At 37.1% G+C, this 17,947-nt stretch overlaps 1 protein-coding gene across 1 annotated transcript in view; it reads left to right on the top strand.

The window, feature by feature from the left end:
• ASCC3 (activating signal cointegrator 1 complex subunit 3) overlaps positions 1 to 17,947 on the top strand; it is a 365,946-nt gene that overhangs the window by 188,434 nt on the left and 159,565 nt on the right. The window contains exons 15-17 of the mRNA XM_045294314.1: positions 7,425 to 7,616; positions 7,928 to 8,152; positions 17,161 to 17,280. Of these exons, the coding sequence (XP_045150249.1) occupies positions 7,425 to 7,616; positions 7,928 to 8,152; positions 17,161 to 17,280 (537 nt within the window). The remainder of the gene's footprint in view (positions 1 to 7,424; positions 7,617 to 7,927; positions 8,153 to 17,160; positions 17,281 to 17,947) is intronic.

Raw genomic sequence — 17,947 nt, 5'->3', positions numbered from 1 at the left:
CAGATTTGTAAGGTAGAATTGGGATCATGATAGTTGTGAGGGGGGCTGGTAAGAAACATTTAAGAACTAGAGGAAAGTTATATGTTTCATTGTTGCTCTCCTGCACCCTGACTGGCTCATCTCCTCCCCACAACCCTTCTGTAAGGGGGTGTCCAGTTGCCTACTGATGGGCTTTGAGTCTTCATTCTGCACTCACCCTCATTTACAATGATACAGTTTTTTTGTTCTTTGATGCTACCTTATAAGTCCAAATAACTGCTCCCTTGGGTTTGCAAGGTTATAAACTTTGTTAGAGCAGAAAACCTTATCTTTCTCTAGATTCAAACTGCTCACCTTGCAGTTAGCAGCCCAAGATGTAACTCCCTACACCATCAGGGCTCCTTTCAATTATTAAAAGTTTCTAAAGGAATTGAGAACTTAAACGATAAGCCAAATAGACTTCATGGACATATGTAGAATGCGTCTTGCAGCCATCGAACCGTGAACAACACGTGTTTTCTCTAACATACATATGCTAGGCCACAAAACAAGTCTCAAAAAGCTTAAGTGGAAATTATAAAGCATTTTTCTGACGAATGAAACTAGAATAAATACATGGAAATTAAATAGTATACTACTAAAAAATTATTGAATCATAGAAAGCAAAAGTTAAAATTTTACATTTCTAAATAATGCAAAAATGAAAACAAAATAGCTCAACATGTTTTGGACTCAGAAAAGGTAATGAGAGAGAAATCTATGACAATACCTACATTAAAAGAGAACAACCCAAAATTTATTTAAACCAACAACTTGAACAAATAGCAGAAACTGGGTATGATGTCCTCCAGGGACTGGTCTCTCCTGACAACATGTCCAAAGAATATATGACGAAGTATAAGATAATGTAGAGATGGCTCTTGTTTTACATTATATATAGTTCAAGATGGTACACTACACAGGAAGAAACTTATATACATGCAGGTCCCTGCAGTATAGACATTCGAGGGCTCTTGGACTTTGGGTTTAAATACATTCCCTGCACACAGCCTATAACACGTGACAGTTTTACATATAATGGGACCGTACAGGAGTCTTTGAACGTTGACAAAGGAACATTAACACTTCAACCAACTTGTTCACAGATGGGAGGAGAAGATGAGGTTGGGAATGGGAAGTAACTGGTAAGTTTGCAGACTGCAGCCTTCCGCAGCTTTAGTCAGGGGACAAGGGGCAAGTGTCCGTTATCTTAGGTGGAGAGACAGGCCAGCAGCTGCTGCATTAGCTCCCAAGGCTGGGCAGTCAGCGTTCTCCCACAGGCCATGAAGCATGGAAGGTGCCGGTCCAAAGGAGCAAACAACTTTACCCCCACATCAAAGCCTTGCCGTACTTGCAAACCAGATTGGTTTGTAGTAGTCGTGTCTAAGTGTTAGTCGTCTCTAAGAATTGGAACCGAACAACAGCAGTCTGTGGGAATTTCACTATGGCTCATCTTTATCACTGGAGGTGAGAGCGAGAACCCCCGTTCCTGCTTCTGAGTTCGCTCATTTTATATCCAGCAGGACAGCAAAATCATCCAGTCACTATGTTAGAGTTGCCTCCACCCTATTTCTAAGTTTCCACCCAGTTATTTGGTGGGATTAACAAAGACTGGATAGAAGAGCCATACCAAATAATTCACTGCCCCACAATGTCCTTCCATTTGCCGTACACTTCTTGAGTGCAGTGCCTTCCAGACATGCTGCCGTTTTTCACCATTCTTATTGTACTGCCTCAAATAGCCTCTCTCTTGTGACAAGATCCAACTTTTCTTTCTAGACCCACATTTCACATTTTTTTGTAAAGGCTTCTCTGATAAAACTAGCTGATCTTGGATTCATCCAGGCAGAAAATGTGTCTTAAGTCCCAGCAGTGTAGAAGGCACTTTGCCACGTCTGAGCATACAAACACAAATTAACCATAATGTACTCTGCACTTTCCCACGTTCACTTTTGTCCACATAGTAACATAACAAACACAGTTTGTAGAAAGAAATGGAGTGTTCTCGCGGGGGCCTGTCTTCCTTACCAGTCTCAAGATTACGCAGTCCATACCCACAGATAGATTTCATGCTCTGGTGCTGAGTCAATTCTGACTCATAGTGACCCTATCGGTGGGGTGGGACTGCCCTGGTAGGCTTCTGAGACGAACTTTTTAGAGGAATAGAACTCTTTGTCTTTCTCCCAAAGATGTTGGTGGTTTTGAACTGCATACCTTCCACTTAGCAGCCTGTTGTTGCTGCTGCTGCTGTTAGGTTGTTAGCAAGTCAGTTCCAACTCATAGGCACCCTATGTACAGCACCGCCCAGTCCTGCACCCTCCTCACAGTTGTTCTTATGTGTGAGCCCAGTGTTGTTTCTTAGTTAAATGACAGTTAGTTCTTCACGCTACTCGTTTTTCCTTGTCTTAGTCACTATTGTGCTTTGTAAATTTCTTAAATGCTACTGAAGGATGTAAATGATTATTCAATGACTATGACATTACTTAACTCTAAGTCATCTCAAGCTCCAATTATATATAGTTGTACTGTACATGGACAGTATTTTTCTCTCAGGTACTGTGGAACTTAAACTTTAGTGTGGACCAGATTAGAATTAAACATCCAAGCACATGAAGAAGAAGAACTGAGATTAAAATTACCAGGAAATGTCACCCTATACCTTATATAATAGCTGAAATTAAAAAATAACAATAGCAAATGCTAGCAAGTATGGGAAGGAACTAGAATTACTCTCTACTCCTGATGAGAATGAAAAATGGTATGGCCACTCTGGAAAGTGCTTTGGCAATTTTTAATAAAGTTAAACATATGTTGGTTATATAACCCAACAATCTCACTTTGGGCATCTGCTCTAGATTCCCCCATGTTTACATAAATGTTCATAGAGACTATTGACAATTGCCCAAAACTGGGAACCAAGCAATGCCTTATAATGGGTATGAACGATCAACTGTAATATACTCATCCATACCATGGAAAACAACATAGCAATTAAAAACAGAGAGATTGAGAAATATTAATACACGCCCCCCCCCAAAAAAAAAAAAACAAACTAGGTGAATCTCAAAGGCATTGCACGGAATAAAAGAAACTAGTCTCAAAAGTTTATATATTGTCTGATTCAACTGATACAACATCCTTGAAGTGACAAAACTGTAGGGATGAAAAACAGATCTGTGATTTTTGAGGGTATTTTTGGGTGGGGAGAACACAAGACCAGTTTTGGAGGCTAAGGAAAGATTCTGTAACGTGACTATGGTGGCGGTTCACAAATGTGTATTTGTGTTAAAGTTCAGAGAACTGTGCACCAACAGGGTAAAAGTAGCCAAATTTATTCTATCATGATTTTTGAAAATAACATTTATAAAGCCACAGATCCCTGAGTCTTAATTCCTCAGGATTTCAGTTTATTTGCACTGTGAGCTATGTCAGACAACAAACGACTCATTCAGATTAAAATATAGTGAAGGCAAAAAACAGCCTAGACATTTTTTAGATCATTGTTATTTCCAGTACCTGCTGGAATTGGTTTGAATTTATAAAAGGAAAACAGAGGCAAGAAAGAAGGGGCCCCTGGTACCTCTTAGAGTCGAGAAGGATGCACTCAGTTAGTGGGAGGTGCTGTCTGCTTCTTGAGCGTATTATGCTCATGGTTAAATAAGCCCTGTGTTCTACTTACTGTGTCATCGGTGCAAAAGTCAGAACCACCCACAGCTACCTCACCTGGGCCTTCACACCAGAATAATCCACTGGAAGTCCACGGGGAGAAGGCTGCACCGAAAGAAACAGCACTCCAGCCATATGCTTATATAGAGTACCTCCTCCAGACAATGGTTTTTAGTGTTCTCTGTTAGGTCTGAGTCTCCGCTCCTTAATGTTAGAGACAAAATGCAGTAGATAAAACATTTCTTATCTTCCTACCCTTGCCTCTGAAAGAACTCTGGTCTATCTTGGCAGATACACCACAAGAAAGAAGCTTTTCCCCAAAGATACTCCCTAAATGACCAGTGATTGATTAGGTGAAATCCATATAAAGTAGATTATAATGTTATCTTGTACTAAATACATGATCGAAGAAGTAAGACATCACAAAGGAATTTAGTGTTAAATTGAGAAAGCATAAAAAAGCAGCTTTGTGCTTTAAAATATAACGAGAGATCCAAACTTGCTAACAATAAAAGTTGAGCTTTTATCCTGTTTCCCCTCATAAAAAGTGCCACTGGGGCCTACCATATTTTAATGTTGGCACACTTTTTTTTTACCTTGAACTTTGTGCAACATTTGAACTTGTTTTTGACCTTGAACCTTGTGCAACATTTTAGCAGTGATGAAATGGTCCATATAAGAGCAACCAAATTAATGATGGGTGAAAAAAAAACTAAGAAGATTGGCAGTGAAAATAGTGCTTGTCTGAAAAGAAAACTGCTGGAGCCATATACCTCTAGCATATTTAATCAAGTGTATAGAGTGCCGAATGATTTCTAACAGACCAAACACACTGCACAAAAACAGGATAAGGATGTTATCCCTCACACACTTGAAACTTGAAGACGGTAGTCTTTTTTATGAATAAATGTTTTTGTTTTTTGGACTCTAAAAGGTTCAAAAATGTGTAAGTTGCTATTTACCTGTCTGGCCACTAGATGGTGTGGTTTATTAATGTGTCTACCTTCAGTATATAATTGAAGACAGTTTCGTGGTGTGCTATTTTCTTGGATCAATTTTTAATTATAATTAACATTAAATTTGAAGTGACCCTAGATATAATTAATATGGGTAAGTCTGGACTAGAACCTCAGTCTCCCAAAACTCCAAGTAACCCATAGTCTTAGATTCAATTCTGACTCCTAGTGACCCTACAGGGCAGAGTAGATGCCCTATAGAGTATCCAGGGCTGCAATTCAATATGGAGGCAGCAGATGGCTATACTTTTCTTCTCTGGACTTCCTGTGGGTTTGAACCACTAAGTGTTTGGTTATCAGTCAAGACCTTGAACCACTGAGCCATCAGACGTCCTCCTTGAACCCCCACTCGCTGCCAGTATGGTTTCCTTTACGTAAGACTCATGGGAAATGTTCTAAAAGACACTATTAAATAGGGAGAATGCAGTGTTGAGAACATTAGCAAGTAAACATGTGCCATAATGCCCAAACAGAAGTTTTGACTATATAAACACTACTTTTATATTAAAGTAGGATCCCTGGTGGCAAAGGGCTGGACTGCTAACCACCAGCTCCTCCACAGGAGAAAGATGAGGCTTTCTACTCCTGTAAAGAGTTAAAGTCTCTGAAACCCACAGCAGCAGTCTTACCCTGCCCTATAGGGTTGCCAGGAGTCAGAATTGACTCCATAACAGTGTGTGTGTGTGTGTGTGTGTTTATATTTTTTATAGAAATCCCCCCATTTGGTGATGTCATCAATGATTTATAGCTCCTTGGCTGCATATAGGACCAAAGAAGACTCTAATGTGAAGTTGTATGCTTAGGCCAGATGTAAAGTCAAAGATCTAAGACAAGTCATCCTATCAAAATTCACCAGAAACACTTATCAGTGAAAAACCCATTGGGTTTATGAACTCCTTGCAATGAGGACCAGTACATACCATGGGGAGTTTTGGAGAATCTCAGAAGAGGATATTAGAAAGTACTTATATGAGATCAAGGCTTATATTACATGATTCTTTTTTTTTGCAGGGTTCAAAGAAACAAGACGTTGCTTTAGTTTGGAGGTTGTCATGAAGTGAGAATGACTAAGATTTTGATCTTAAGTCTTATCTCACGGGGGAGAGTAATAGTATCAGGCAAAAACTGTAATTGGTGAAGAAAAAGCAGATACTCCTTAGCCAGCATAGGGGATGTGTGGTCATTTTTGTAGTTTGGACAATGTTCGTGTCTTATTTTGGTTCGCACACAATGACAAAGTGGACCTGTTTTTGTCTTTCCCCCTCTGATCACAGAGCCTGGTCTAATGACAGTGTGGTTGTTCACACCCAACAGGAGTTTACGGAGATGGAGCTGCGAGTGCTAGCCTTAGCTCCTAGCGACACCAAGGCCCATGTGGTAGTTAGTTGCAGACCAGCTCCTGGCTGTCAGGCGCTGCTCTCCTTTTTATCACAGGGAAGGTAAAACGTTCAGGCTGTACCATTGTGATGCCAGGCGTGTGGTCCTAAAGGACTGCAATCCTTGATTCGGCATACAGTGGGATGTTCTTTTGGAAAGTTTGTTGAATAATGGTTTGAATGACTGGATAAAAATGATTGTCATGACGGTTATTGGTTTTAAAAATCCATGTATAGGAAAGCACTGCATGATAAACCAAATAATGTATGTTTGTGTGAAGCATTGATAAAGTAAATTATAGCTTATGATATTGTACGAAATACATCTAACTAGAAAGGCATCACAAAGTACAGGAATGTAGTCTTAAATTGAGAAAGCTTAAAGAATCTTATGGATATGGATTAACAGAGGAGAAAAAAAGAGATTCTAAATACGAAGATATACTAGAAGGATCTAAATAGAAGTTAGGGCAAAGAAGATAGCCACAAAGACATTGAGTTGACTTGGTTGAAAAGGGACAAGAGATATTTCAGAATAGTTAAAGGATAATAATTGCATGTTAATTGCCAATCTTAACGTACCCAGGTTTCAATTGCTCCTCAAAACACATTCAGTTTTTCTCGTCTACATCCTACAACTGACTTCCTGCATGTTACTGCTTCTGTTTTTCAAGATTCATCTTATAACATTGTAATCACCGCCTTGCCAGTGCTTTCCTCTCTCTTGCCCCTTTTCCCTGTCCTGACAGAAACCATCGGGTTAAATACAACCTTCTGGTCATAAGCTACCTGATCATCTGGAAAATACTACCATGGTGACTAATCTTACTTTAATTTATAATCACAACCTGCAAGTTGGCCTAAGGAAGAGCGAGAATGGGGGCAGCGGGGGTGGGGGGTGGGCATGTTGAGAGGCGGCCTCTAATAAAGGACAGTTGAGCAGAAACAAGCAGACAGTAAGGGTATAAACCGTGTTCCTGTAAAGGAGGTAGTCAGGAACAGAAGCTATAAAGACCCTGAGATGGAGTCAGCAATAAAGTGACTTAGAGAAAAAACAGACCCTTTCTGCTTGGTGTGCATAAGTGAGGTTAGGGGGCGACATTGAGTTTTACATGGCTTTGCATTATAAGGAATCTGATCTTTATTCTGAATGAGTTCGGAGCCACTGAGATATATGTAATTTCAAAAATTATTTGTATAAAGCATAATATATGTAGGTTTAGTAATATCTGAAGGTGTTTATAAATTTTATTCTTTCTTGAATAACTCACTCAACAGCATTGCTAATAGTTTAGGTTAATTCAACGTGATAATTACTTTCTCTCTGTTTTGTTACTATCTCTACTAGGTACAAAAGTCAAGAAATAAGCAAGTACGAGAATTATTCCCAGATGGTTTTAGTATTCACCATGCAGGAATGCTTCGGCAGGACAGAAATTTAGTTGAAAATTTGTTTTCTAATGGGCATATCAAAGTCCTAGTCTGTACAGCTACCTTAGCCTGGGGTGTCAATCTTCCTGCTCATGCTGTTATTATTAAGGTAAGAGCTTACCATCCTTTGCACATGGATTTGCTTGTATCTTAAACCTGTGGATTGATTCACCTAGAAAAATATTCTGATGTTCCTGTTTCGTTGATTATGAATGTTACTACTTATATAAGCCCAGAATTATTTTCTCCAATAAGAATCTAGTTTATATTGAGACCGTTTAACTATATCATAGATGAGGAAAGGATTAGTTAGAATACACTTTTGAGTTCTTGTCTTATTTGCCTAATTTCAGTATTTGGCTCATCAAGATGATATCTGTCTGTGTTTATGTTAATTTGTATTAATTTTTCCTCGTGTAGGGAACACAGATATATGCCGCAAAAAGAGGATCCTTTGTTGACCTTGGGATTTTAGATGTCATGCAGATATTTGGCCGAGCTGGAAGACCACAATTTGACAAATTTGGGGAAGGAATTATAATCACAACACATGATAAGCTAAGCCATTACCTCACTTTACTCACTCAACAAAACCCAATTGAAAGCCAGTTTCTAGAAAGCCTCGCAGATAACCTAAATGCAGAGGTAAGATCTAGCAGGTAAAGGTTGGAATAGAATTATCAACTATGTAAAAGTGACCCAAATAAAACAAGGGTGAGTATTTTGCTACTTTGTTGTATTTAGGAATACGTCTTATACCATACGTAGTTGTGAAATAAAATAGACTGAATAGTAATGTTTAATTTTGCGAAGTATAGAATGTGATTGTAACTGACAAGAGCATTACCAAGAGACTATACTTTTAAACTGTGAGGTTTTATTGGAGGTCAGAATTCTAACTAGAAATAAAGCAAAGAAAGGCAACAAAAGGACCAGTAACAACAATTAGCATTTGACTTATATTACAAAGTTTTTAATATGTCTTATAAAGTGCTTTTATCTTCATTAGGTCATTTAATTAACTTTGTTATATAAAATGATTGTTTAAATTGAGGTAGAGTATGACAATTTATTTCACCTATGTGTGTTTGATTTTGTGCATTTTATATCAAAATATAAATACCAAACTCTGGAAACTAACTGTTAAAGTCTTAATTGGTAATGAGGATAAATAGCTTACAATTTAGAGTTTCCTCATTTTCATGCCTTACAAATGCTCTGTGGGTGAAGGGTTACAGAGCAAGTTGGTTTTCCATTCAAGAATTCATACACATTTGGGGCATTGATTGGAAGCCCCCCCAGAAAGTCAGTTCTCTGCCCTTGCCTCCCTGTGTTTACTATTTCTCTTTCCCTGCCTGCAGCCTGAGCTTTGTCCCTGGACAAAATTTGCCTTTTTAGTGGTTGATTGTTCTAATGAACACACACCTCGTTGGTCCTATTGTTCACCTTATAAGTCAGCCACAGCAGTGAGGTCAGTTCCAGCCTTGCTTGATATCTCTAGGCCTTCCCCTCATGGGGACTTCCACAAGTCTCTATCAGACCAGTAAACATGGTTGTTACTTTGGTTTGGGGTTGTTTTTTTTTTCTTAATAAATCATTTTACTGGGGGCTCTTAAAACAATCCATACATTATTGTATCATGCACATTTGTACATATGTTGCCATCATCATTTTCAAAACACTTTCTTTCTACTTGAGCCCTTGGTATCAGCTTCTCTTTTTCCCCACCCTCCCACCCTCATGAACTCTTAATAAATGATAAATTATTATTTACATATGTAACACCATCCACTGTCTCCCTTCATCCACGTTTCTGTTGTTCATCCCCCTTAGGGGTGGTGATTTGTTTCCATATTTCTCTCCCACTTGATCCACGTCTTCCAACTGTATCTGCAGGTACCTTTTCAGGGCAATCATCACTGGTAGCTAAGAAATATCTAGTTCTTTTGATCTTAGAACCCTAGAGCCTGGAGTATGTATGATCCATCAGTCCTCCAGGCTGTCAGCGACACTTGGAATCATTGCTTGGGTATGCAACATGATTCTGCTTTGTACCCTTTTTCACCTTTGTCATTGACTCAGATTATTTTTATTGTGGTAAATAGATGTCTAAGAACACGTTTTACATGTCAACATTATTCATATGTACAGTGAAGTGACATTGTGTTAAATATGAAATAAATGAAATCTAGTTAAATGTTATTTATCACAAGCAAGTCTTAAATCAGGTACTTCTAAACAGCTTGTAGAAGTTTCACTTACGTTCTAAAATGACATTTCAATTATAAATTTCTTTGGAGGGCAAAAAACATATGTCATCCCTTCTGTTAAGAAGCATGTAGTTCACACAGGGAGAAAAAGTCACCCAAATACGGTACGATGATGTTAGAAAGAAAATAATAAGTTCAACTGAAGACACCAAAATAACTGCCAAAATGTAGAGAAAAGAAAAAGTACTTTTTGCATCAAGTATCAGGAAATGGTATGCAGGAGCTTAAACATGATCTGGGTTCTGAAAGCTCTGTTTGGAAAGTCTGGTGGGAAGTTAGAAGCGGCACATGGGACACTGGATTCCTCTATTAACGTAAGTACACGAAACGTGGAAAGACTCAATGAATAATCCAAGTGGTATATGTGTACAATGGAATAGTATTGCGGTAATAAAAGGAATGAGCTGATGGTGGGGCAAGAGGACTCTTGAACTGTCCCATGTGCTGCAGCTCAGTGAGGGGCCTGAGCACTGCCCAGCAGCCTCCTTATGGTCATTGGCTTCCTCCTCTGATGCATTTGAATTATGGTGCTGGCAGAGAAGATTCAAAGTAACATGGACTGCCAAAAAACAAACAGTCTGCCTTGGGCGAAGCACAGCCAGAATACACTGTAGCAGCAAGGGTGATGAGACTCTGTCACATACTTTGGACATCTTCAGGAGACACCAACCAGTCCCTGAAGGTAGAGGGGCATTGAAAAAGAAATAGGCCTTTGAAAAGTTGGATCGGCACAATGCTGCACTGATGGGCTCCAGTGTAGCAACAAAGGGGAGAAAGGTGCGGGCCCAGGCACCTTTCTGTTGTGTACAGGGTCACTGAGTCAGAACCAACTGCACAGCACCTAACGAGAGAAAGGAATGACGTTTTCAGCCATTAAAAGCTTTTAATGCAAACATTGTGCTAAGTGCAATAACACAGGTACAGAAGTACAAATATTGTATGGTCCCACTTAGACAAAAAATCTAGAATAGGCCATTGATTCGAGATAGTAGAGGAAGGGGTACATGGGGAGTTACTGCTTAATGGGTATAGAACTTCTGTGTGAAGTGATAAAATGATTTTGGAAAAAATGTTCATGGTTGCACACTATTCTTTTTATCGTTTTATTAGGGGCTCATATGACTCATCACAATCCATACATACATCCATTGTGTAAAGCACATTTGTACATTCATTGCCCTCATCATTCTCAAAACATTTGCTCTCCACTTAAGCCCCCAGCAGCAGGTCCTCATTTTTCCCCTCCCTCACCCTTACCCGCTCCCTCATGAGCCCTTGATAATTTATAAATTGTTTATGTTGTCGTATCCTCCCCTGTCCAACATCTCCCTTCAACAACTTTTGTTTTCTGTCCCCCAGGGAGGAGGTCACACAGATCCTTGTAATCGGTTCCCTCTTTCCAACCCACTCTCCCTCAACCCTCCCAGTATCGCCACTCACACCACTGGTCCTGAAGGGATCATCCGCCCTGGATTCCCTGTGTTTCCAGTTCCTATCTGTACCAGTGTACATCCTCTGGTCTAGCCAGACTTGCAAGGTAGAATTCGTATCATGATAGTGGGTGGGGAGGAAGCATTTAGGAACTAGAGGAAAATTGTATGTTTCATCGTGGTTGCACGCTATTCTGAATATAACTAATGATACTAAATTGTACACGTAACATCAACTGTTTTATATATACATATATAATCACAATTTTTAAAAATACTAGGTCTTGGATCAATAACGTCTATGATAGAATAAAATGTGAAGTAACAACAATTTCATTGGACTGAAGACCTGAAATATCTTGAGCTGGAGACTTCTTGTGTATTTTTTCATCCTCTCAGTATTCCTCCTAAGTAGAAATTGTTAGACTGAGAGAGAGAGAGAAAACTTTTCCAAGGTTACTCTGCTAGTTTCACACTTCAGGTTTCTTCCTGCTCATGCCGTTATTTACCATATATGCTCGTGTATAAACCGAGTTTTTCAGCACATTTTTAAAGCAGTTTTTGTGGTAAAATTAGGTGCCTCGGCTGATATTTGGGCCGGCTTATACTCGAGTATATATGGTAAGTTTTTATTGTCTATGCTTATTGAACATCTTTATGCAATATAGTCTTTAAACTCAGATCTGGTGTACTCCAAACCTAGTCTTTTAATTATAGCCTAGATTTCTGTTACCCAATCTAGAAGATGCTAGCTTAAAGATGAGTATACATTCTGCTACATTAATAGTTAGCATTTTTCTTCATCTAATACCAAGAAAAAACCCGTTTCCAAAGTTGGAGCAATAATTTCTCTGATAACAAGGATTTTGGTTACAGTTTTTCTAGAGAAGTATATCAAGGAAGATTATATCTTAGGAACCATAGAACTAATGTCTTGGACCACTTTTTTTGTCAGGAGTAAAGTAAACATGAAGTAGTGGTATTATTTTGCATAAGACACAAAGTGAGTAAAATACTGGTTCAGAAGATTATTTTTCTTGGGGACTATAAAATGCCCTCAGTGAAACGTTTTGATCAAGATGTGAGAAATTAAAAATAAATTGTGATCCATGGGTTCATCTCATATTCATCAGGAGCTTATTAGGCATGTCATTTCAGAAATGTCAAATAGCTATGTGCATAATTCTATTTAGTATCATAATCATATTCAAATAATGAGAGCTATACCTTGAAATTTGTAGCTAATAGAAGGCTTCAAAAATTTTGTGGAGAAATTCCATGATTTTTTTACTCCATTTTTCTGTGAAACTTCTGAAGCCCCATTGTATTATGCGTTATAGACGTTGCTAACATTTCCTTATATTTTGGTCTATTGCAATATTTTCCTTTGAAAGTAAATTTTTTATTAAGGAAACAAACTCCCTTGCATTGTTGTTTAATGATATGAAATAAAGTTTGATAATTTGTGGAAATCATGGCAAAATTGGTTTATAAAATGAATGTATACTGTGTTCTCACATTAATATATTTTAAATCTTTGAACTCCCCAACATTGCATGGTAGATGGTAGTGATTGGTATAAAGGTCATGTTAAGATTAGAAGTATTGCCCTATTCATAATTTAGATGGCGTGTATGTCAATTCTGACCATTAGTTTAAAAGAACCATAGATATGATTATATTCAACAATAATTTGAATGCAACCATGTTGAGGCCTCTTTGCAGAATGACACTTAATAGGACAGGCTTCATAATGCTAATTTTACAAGGAAGGAAGTTTTTCTCTCTCTCTCTCTCTCTCTCTCTCAATTGCGGTGAAGGCAAGTCTGGTCCATGACAACCCCGTGTCAATGTACTCAGCAGATAGTAGCATTTACTCTGTGTCAACTCTCCAGCCATGCAGACTTTTAAGCTATATTCTTTCTACAACCTTATATGTCTTCTTTATGTGGAGTTCTTCCAAGATAATCCAAACTCCTCTGTAAGGCCTCTTCAGTCTGACAAGGAGAACTGGTGGTGTACTGCTTATGCACTGAGCTGTGATCCACATGGCAGCAGTTCAAAACCATGAGCAGCTCCATGGGAGAAAGACTGGGCTTTCTACTCCCATAAACAGTTGGGTCTCAGAAACCCCCAGGGGGCCACTGTAAACCAATATTGACGCAGTGGTAGTGAGTTTGGGTTTGGTTGGTTCAGTGTGCCCAACCATACCAGCTCTAGTTATTCCTTCTAGCGCAGGTCCTTTGTCTGCCCCAGAGAGGTTATTATTACTCTGCTGATTTAACTTTTAAAATCTGTTTTTCCATATACAAAATAGGGAGAATTTCACTGAATTACTGTGAAAATTAACATCTGTGCCAAATTAGTAGTTCATAAATGATAACTTCACTATTGTTACCTGATAGACTTTTATTTACATACTTACTGTCAGTAGTCGTCACTTTGTAGTTTAATTAATAAAGGAATGGCAATATATTTAATTTTTATGTCTTATATGAGGGGGGGGTTCATAAAGTTGGTGGGAGAATTCCACTGTCTTTTCACTCCATTTTTCCATGAGTTATTTGAAGCTCTCTGATAGTCAATAAAGTTATATATATCTGTAATTTCCATAAAAATATATACACAGATAGATATAGGTAAAATCTCCCTAAAGGTTTATATATGCATATGTGCATAAAATTATTATACATATGCATTATTCTATATACTTTTTTATATGGGTTCAATTAGTGTAAAACAAGCAATTAAGATAACCTTAAAGACTAAAGTTTAGATAGGTAAATTAGATATGAAGTGATACTTTGAATCTTGTATCTAAATGACCAGATTTGGTGACTTTTTCCCCCTTCTTTTGCTCAACAGAGTAGAGTTTTACTGAACTATATAATTGTACATTAATACCACATTTATAAGTTTTAGCAGTTAGATCTTTCTTTAAAGCATGCTAAAATTCTTATTGGATGTTAAACTCTTTGGATGGTATTGTCTTCCTAACACCATGTTTAAAGTGTCTACACTTCTTCCCCCTCCATTAGATAGAGAATTTCTTGAGACCGGGGACCATGCATTGTTACCATGTCTATTGTGCTCTGCGTGGTACAGTCTCGCTATTGATTTAGAAAATGATTATTGCAGTGAATGAATATATTTCAGAGAAATAACTGTGGAAAATCTTTGTTTCATAAAAAGTACCTGTTGTATGTGCCATGAAGTCATTTCTGACATTTAACAACAGAACAAAACACTTACCAATCCTGCACCTTCTTTAAACTTGTTATATATGATCCATAGTTGCAGTTACTCTACCAAGGTCTTCCCCCTTTTTATTGACCTTGTATTTTACCAAGCATGTGGATGCCCTTTTCCAGGGACTGGTCACTTCTGAAAATATGGCCAGAGTGTGGGAGACAAAGTCTCACCATCCTCGATTCTAAGGATTATTCTGGCTGTACTTCTTCCACCACAAATTTAATGGTTCTTCTGGCAGTGCAAGGCACATTTGATATTATTTGCCAACACCATAAAGTACACCATAATTTAAAGTAGAACACCACAGTTTGACCACGCCAGTCCTTTGGTCTTCCATTTTCATATTCCAGCTTCCGCTGGTAGCCACTAGATGACAGCAAATATTTACAAATAAATTTTATTTTTGTCACTAGGTGGCATTTGAGGGTTATCCTCTCAATATGATATAACTTTATGAATTTACACTTTTGGAGGGTGAAGGTAACCTCCTTCTATTGATGAACATTTAGAGGACTCGCATTATTTTATTCTGTCTTATTCCTTTCCTTAACTCTTATAATTAATAGCTGTTAATTTACTGAATCAATTTGGAAAAGATCAGCCTTTTGTTTCCCTTTGTTAAATTTTTCTCCTGTAAGAGAGATGTGGTATTTTAAAATACAGGTCATAAAGAGTTAACACAAATTTGGCTGTCAAATAATAGAATCACAAATGAGAGAGTTTCCATTTTGTAGCTTTATCATCAAAGTACTCTCCTTTACCCAAGCATTCTAGAAAATATTTAACTGATGCCCTAATTGTAAATGTTTAAATATTGTAGCACAATGCCCTCATTTGCTCAGTTTTGTTCATGCTACTTTCATTTTATGGGAAGCCTTAAAGGATTGTTATCTGTTGATGTATTTACCTATGCTGTGGGTGGGTGGTTTAGAGTCATTTTAAATAAGTAAGTGTTAATTTTAAAGGAAATAAAATCTGCTCTCTCATTTTCTTAACTTTTGGTCATTTCTCTATTATCAGGGGTGTTAAACTGGAGCCCCGCGGGCCGCATGTGGCTCCCGAGGCAATTTTTTGTCGCCCATGATGCTCTGAAATAAAATGAAAATAGAAAAACTTGTTATGAAGAAAATAGCGCTTAGGGGAGATGAGGCAACACCTTACACACAATTCCCTCGTTAACCCTTTCACTACTGAAGATGAGTATACTCGTGGCCCAGGGCCTTTTCCGGGGGGCCTGTGGACTTGTATAAACACGTTGACTCAGTTCCGGCAACATTTGGAAGTGATATGTCTGCCACTCTCAGTGACATGTAATGTAAACATAAATCCTCACTTCAAAATATAAATTTAACAAAATTTGTAAATGTGAAGTGGCCCACGTGAATCTTGCCTGTTGCGCCAAATGGCCCACATTTTAATTGAGTTTGACACCCTGCTCTACATAATGACAAATAATGTGTTATAGTGGTGGAATGAGATTTATACATTTCTATATCTTATATTCAACTAAGGACAGATAAGTGTCTACATATTTACTTCACAGTCAATTGAGCAGAATATAAACATTAAAGAAAACATAAAAGTTTTCATTTACTTTGATATCCTGTACTAAAATGAGAGGGTTATTTTTCTCCTAAAATATAATTAGATAGAAAAAAGATTATGTCTCCTCCTGTTATTAAATTAAGAAGTTAGAAAAAAATTTGCAGGCAGAGGTTTCTAAAAAAGTATGATATTTTAACACCTATATTCATTGCTAAAAGAAAAATGACTAGAGATTCATTAGCTACAGAAATACATCTGAAACCTTTCATTATAATTCTGTCTTAAAATCATTATATAATAATTCCTTTACTATTGCTATTCTGTTTTTAAATTATTTTATTCCATTAAATTAATAGTTAAAAAGCTATTTTTAAAATGGTACAAAAAAAATGGTACATTATTTTTTTATTTCCTTTAAGAATGTAATCCAAATAATTATCCAATATTTAATATAATTAAAAATGTATAAATACCTTCTTTTTCAAGAGTTATTTTACATTTACCTGTTCAAACTAAAGTAACATCTGCTCTTAGTGTATGACATTTTACAAGTATTATATATAATTAACATGCTTAAGTACCAATAAAATTGACTTCATTTTTCTACATAAATTAGTGAGTTTTTTGTTGCATTCATGTTGTATATTTATACCATCAGTCCTTCAAATAGGTATCCTGACAGGTAAAAGCTAATATCATCTGTGGTGGTATTAATAATACACCAAGCCACTATCAAGAGTGATAATACAGTTAATATTGTTTTGACTTGACACAATTCTATTAATATTTTCAGTAGCGTGATCACATAAAATGCAACCAAAACAAAATGAAACCCAAAAAAGAAGGGGAAAAAAAACTGCCCTATTCGCTGTGTAGAATTAACATTTGTGGGAAATAATCAAAGTAAGGTATATTCACTGTCATCATACTGAGTAAGTTCAGTTTGGGAAGGTAGCATTGTAGTGTTCTGTTCTCAACTAAATGAGGCAGGGTTAATTTTTAACTAATTGTAAAGTATCTAATTGTCATACCTATCTTCCTAATTAAAAATAGAAGGATTGATTTTTATCACTTTTGACAAAATAGACTTTTGATGTGATGTTTATGTTCAATTTTAATGCATTACTTTAATTTTTGCTATTTTTTTGTTTTGCAGATTGCTCTAGGAACAGTTACTAATGTGGAAGAAGCAGTGAAGTGGATAAGTTATACATATCTTTATGTGCGGATGAGAGCAAATCCACTAGTATATGGCATCAGTCACAAGGCTTATCAGGTAGAAAACTTAAAAAAAAAACCTCTAAACTTTCTGTTTAGTTCTATAATTCTTTCATGATATGAGAGGATAGTTATTTGTTCCTCTTGCTCCATCTGTGAAGAATTATATACCTGGAAATAAAAATAAAGAACCTTAATTTTTTTTAATGCCAAGGAAAATTACATTCGTTCTCTGTGATTAATTTGGTTTATTTAATAAAATAATTTATTATTTATAACATAATAAGTAAATGTTCATATTGTTATTAATTTAGTATTCAAGTATATTTGCATTCACTATTTTACTGTGACTTTTAAGACTATAATACATTTAGTTGTTGATTTTTCTTGTTTTTGATTTTTAAGAGAAATTCTCCAAAAAGCAAACTCTCTGTCCTTGAGTCGATGCCAACTCATAGCAACCCAATAGGACAGGGTAGAGCTCCCTCCATGAGTTTCCAAGGCTGGAACTACTTACTGGAGTAGAGAGCCCCGCCTTTTTCCTGAGAAATTATGCCTAGGATAACTAGAAGACCTTTGCTAGTGATAGTGTATTTTATATTCAGCCTGTCCTACTTAAGCAGTCCCTCAAAATCCGATTCCTAAATAAACGCTAGCTTTAATGAGCCTTTACCAGTCTGTGGGCAAGGATCAGTAGGTGCACACAGACTAAAAATCAGATGCTG

Source organism: Echinops telfairi, unplaced genomic scaffold, assembly GCF_000313985.2.
Source record: "Echinops telfairi isolate 266 unplaced genomic scaffold, ASM31398v2 ScPeMD7_3533;HRSCAF=4204_0, whole genome shotgun sequence".
In the NCBI taxonomy this organism is placed as follows: Eukaryota; Metazoa; Chordata; class Mammalia; order Afrosoricida; family Tenrecidae; genus Echinops; species Echinops telfairi.
This window is presented reverse-complemented; position numbering and strand designations above follow the sequence as displayed.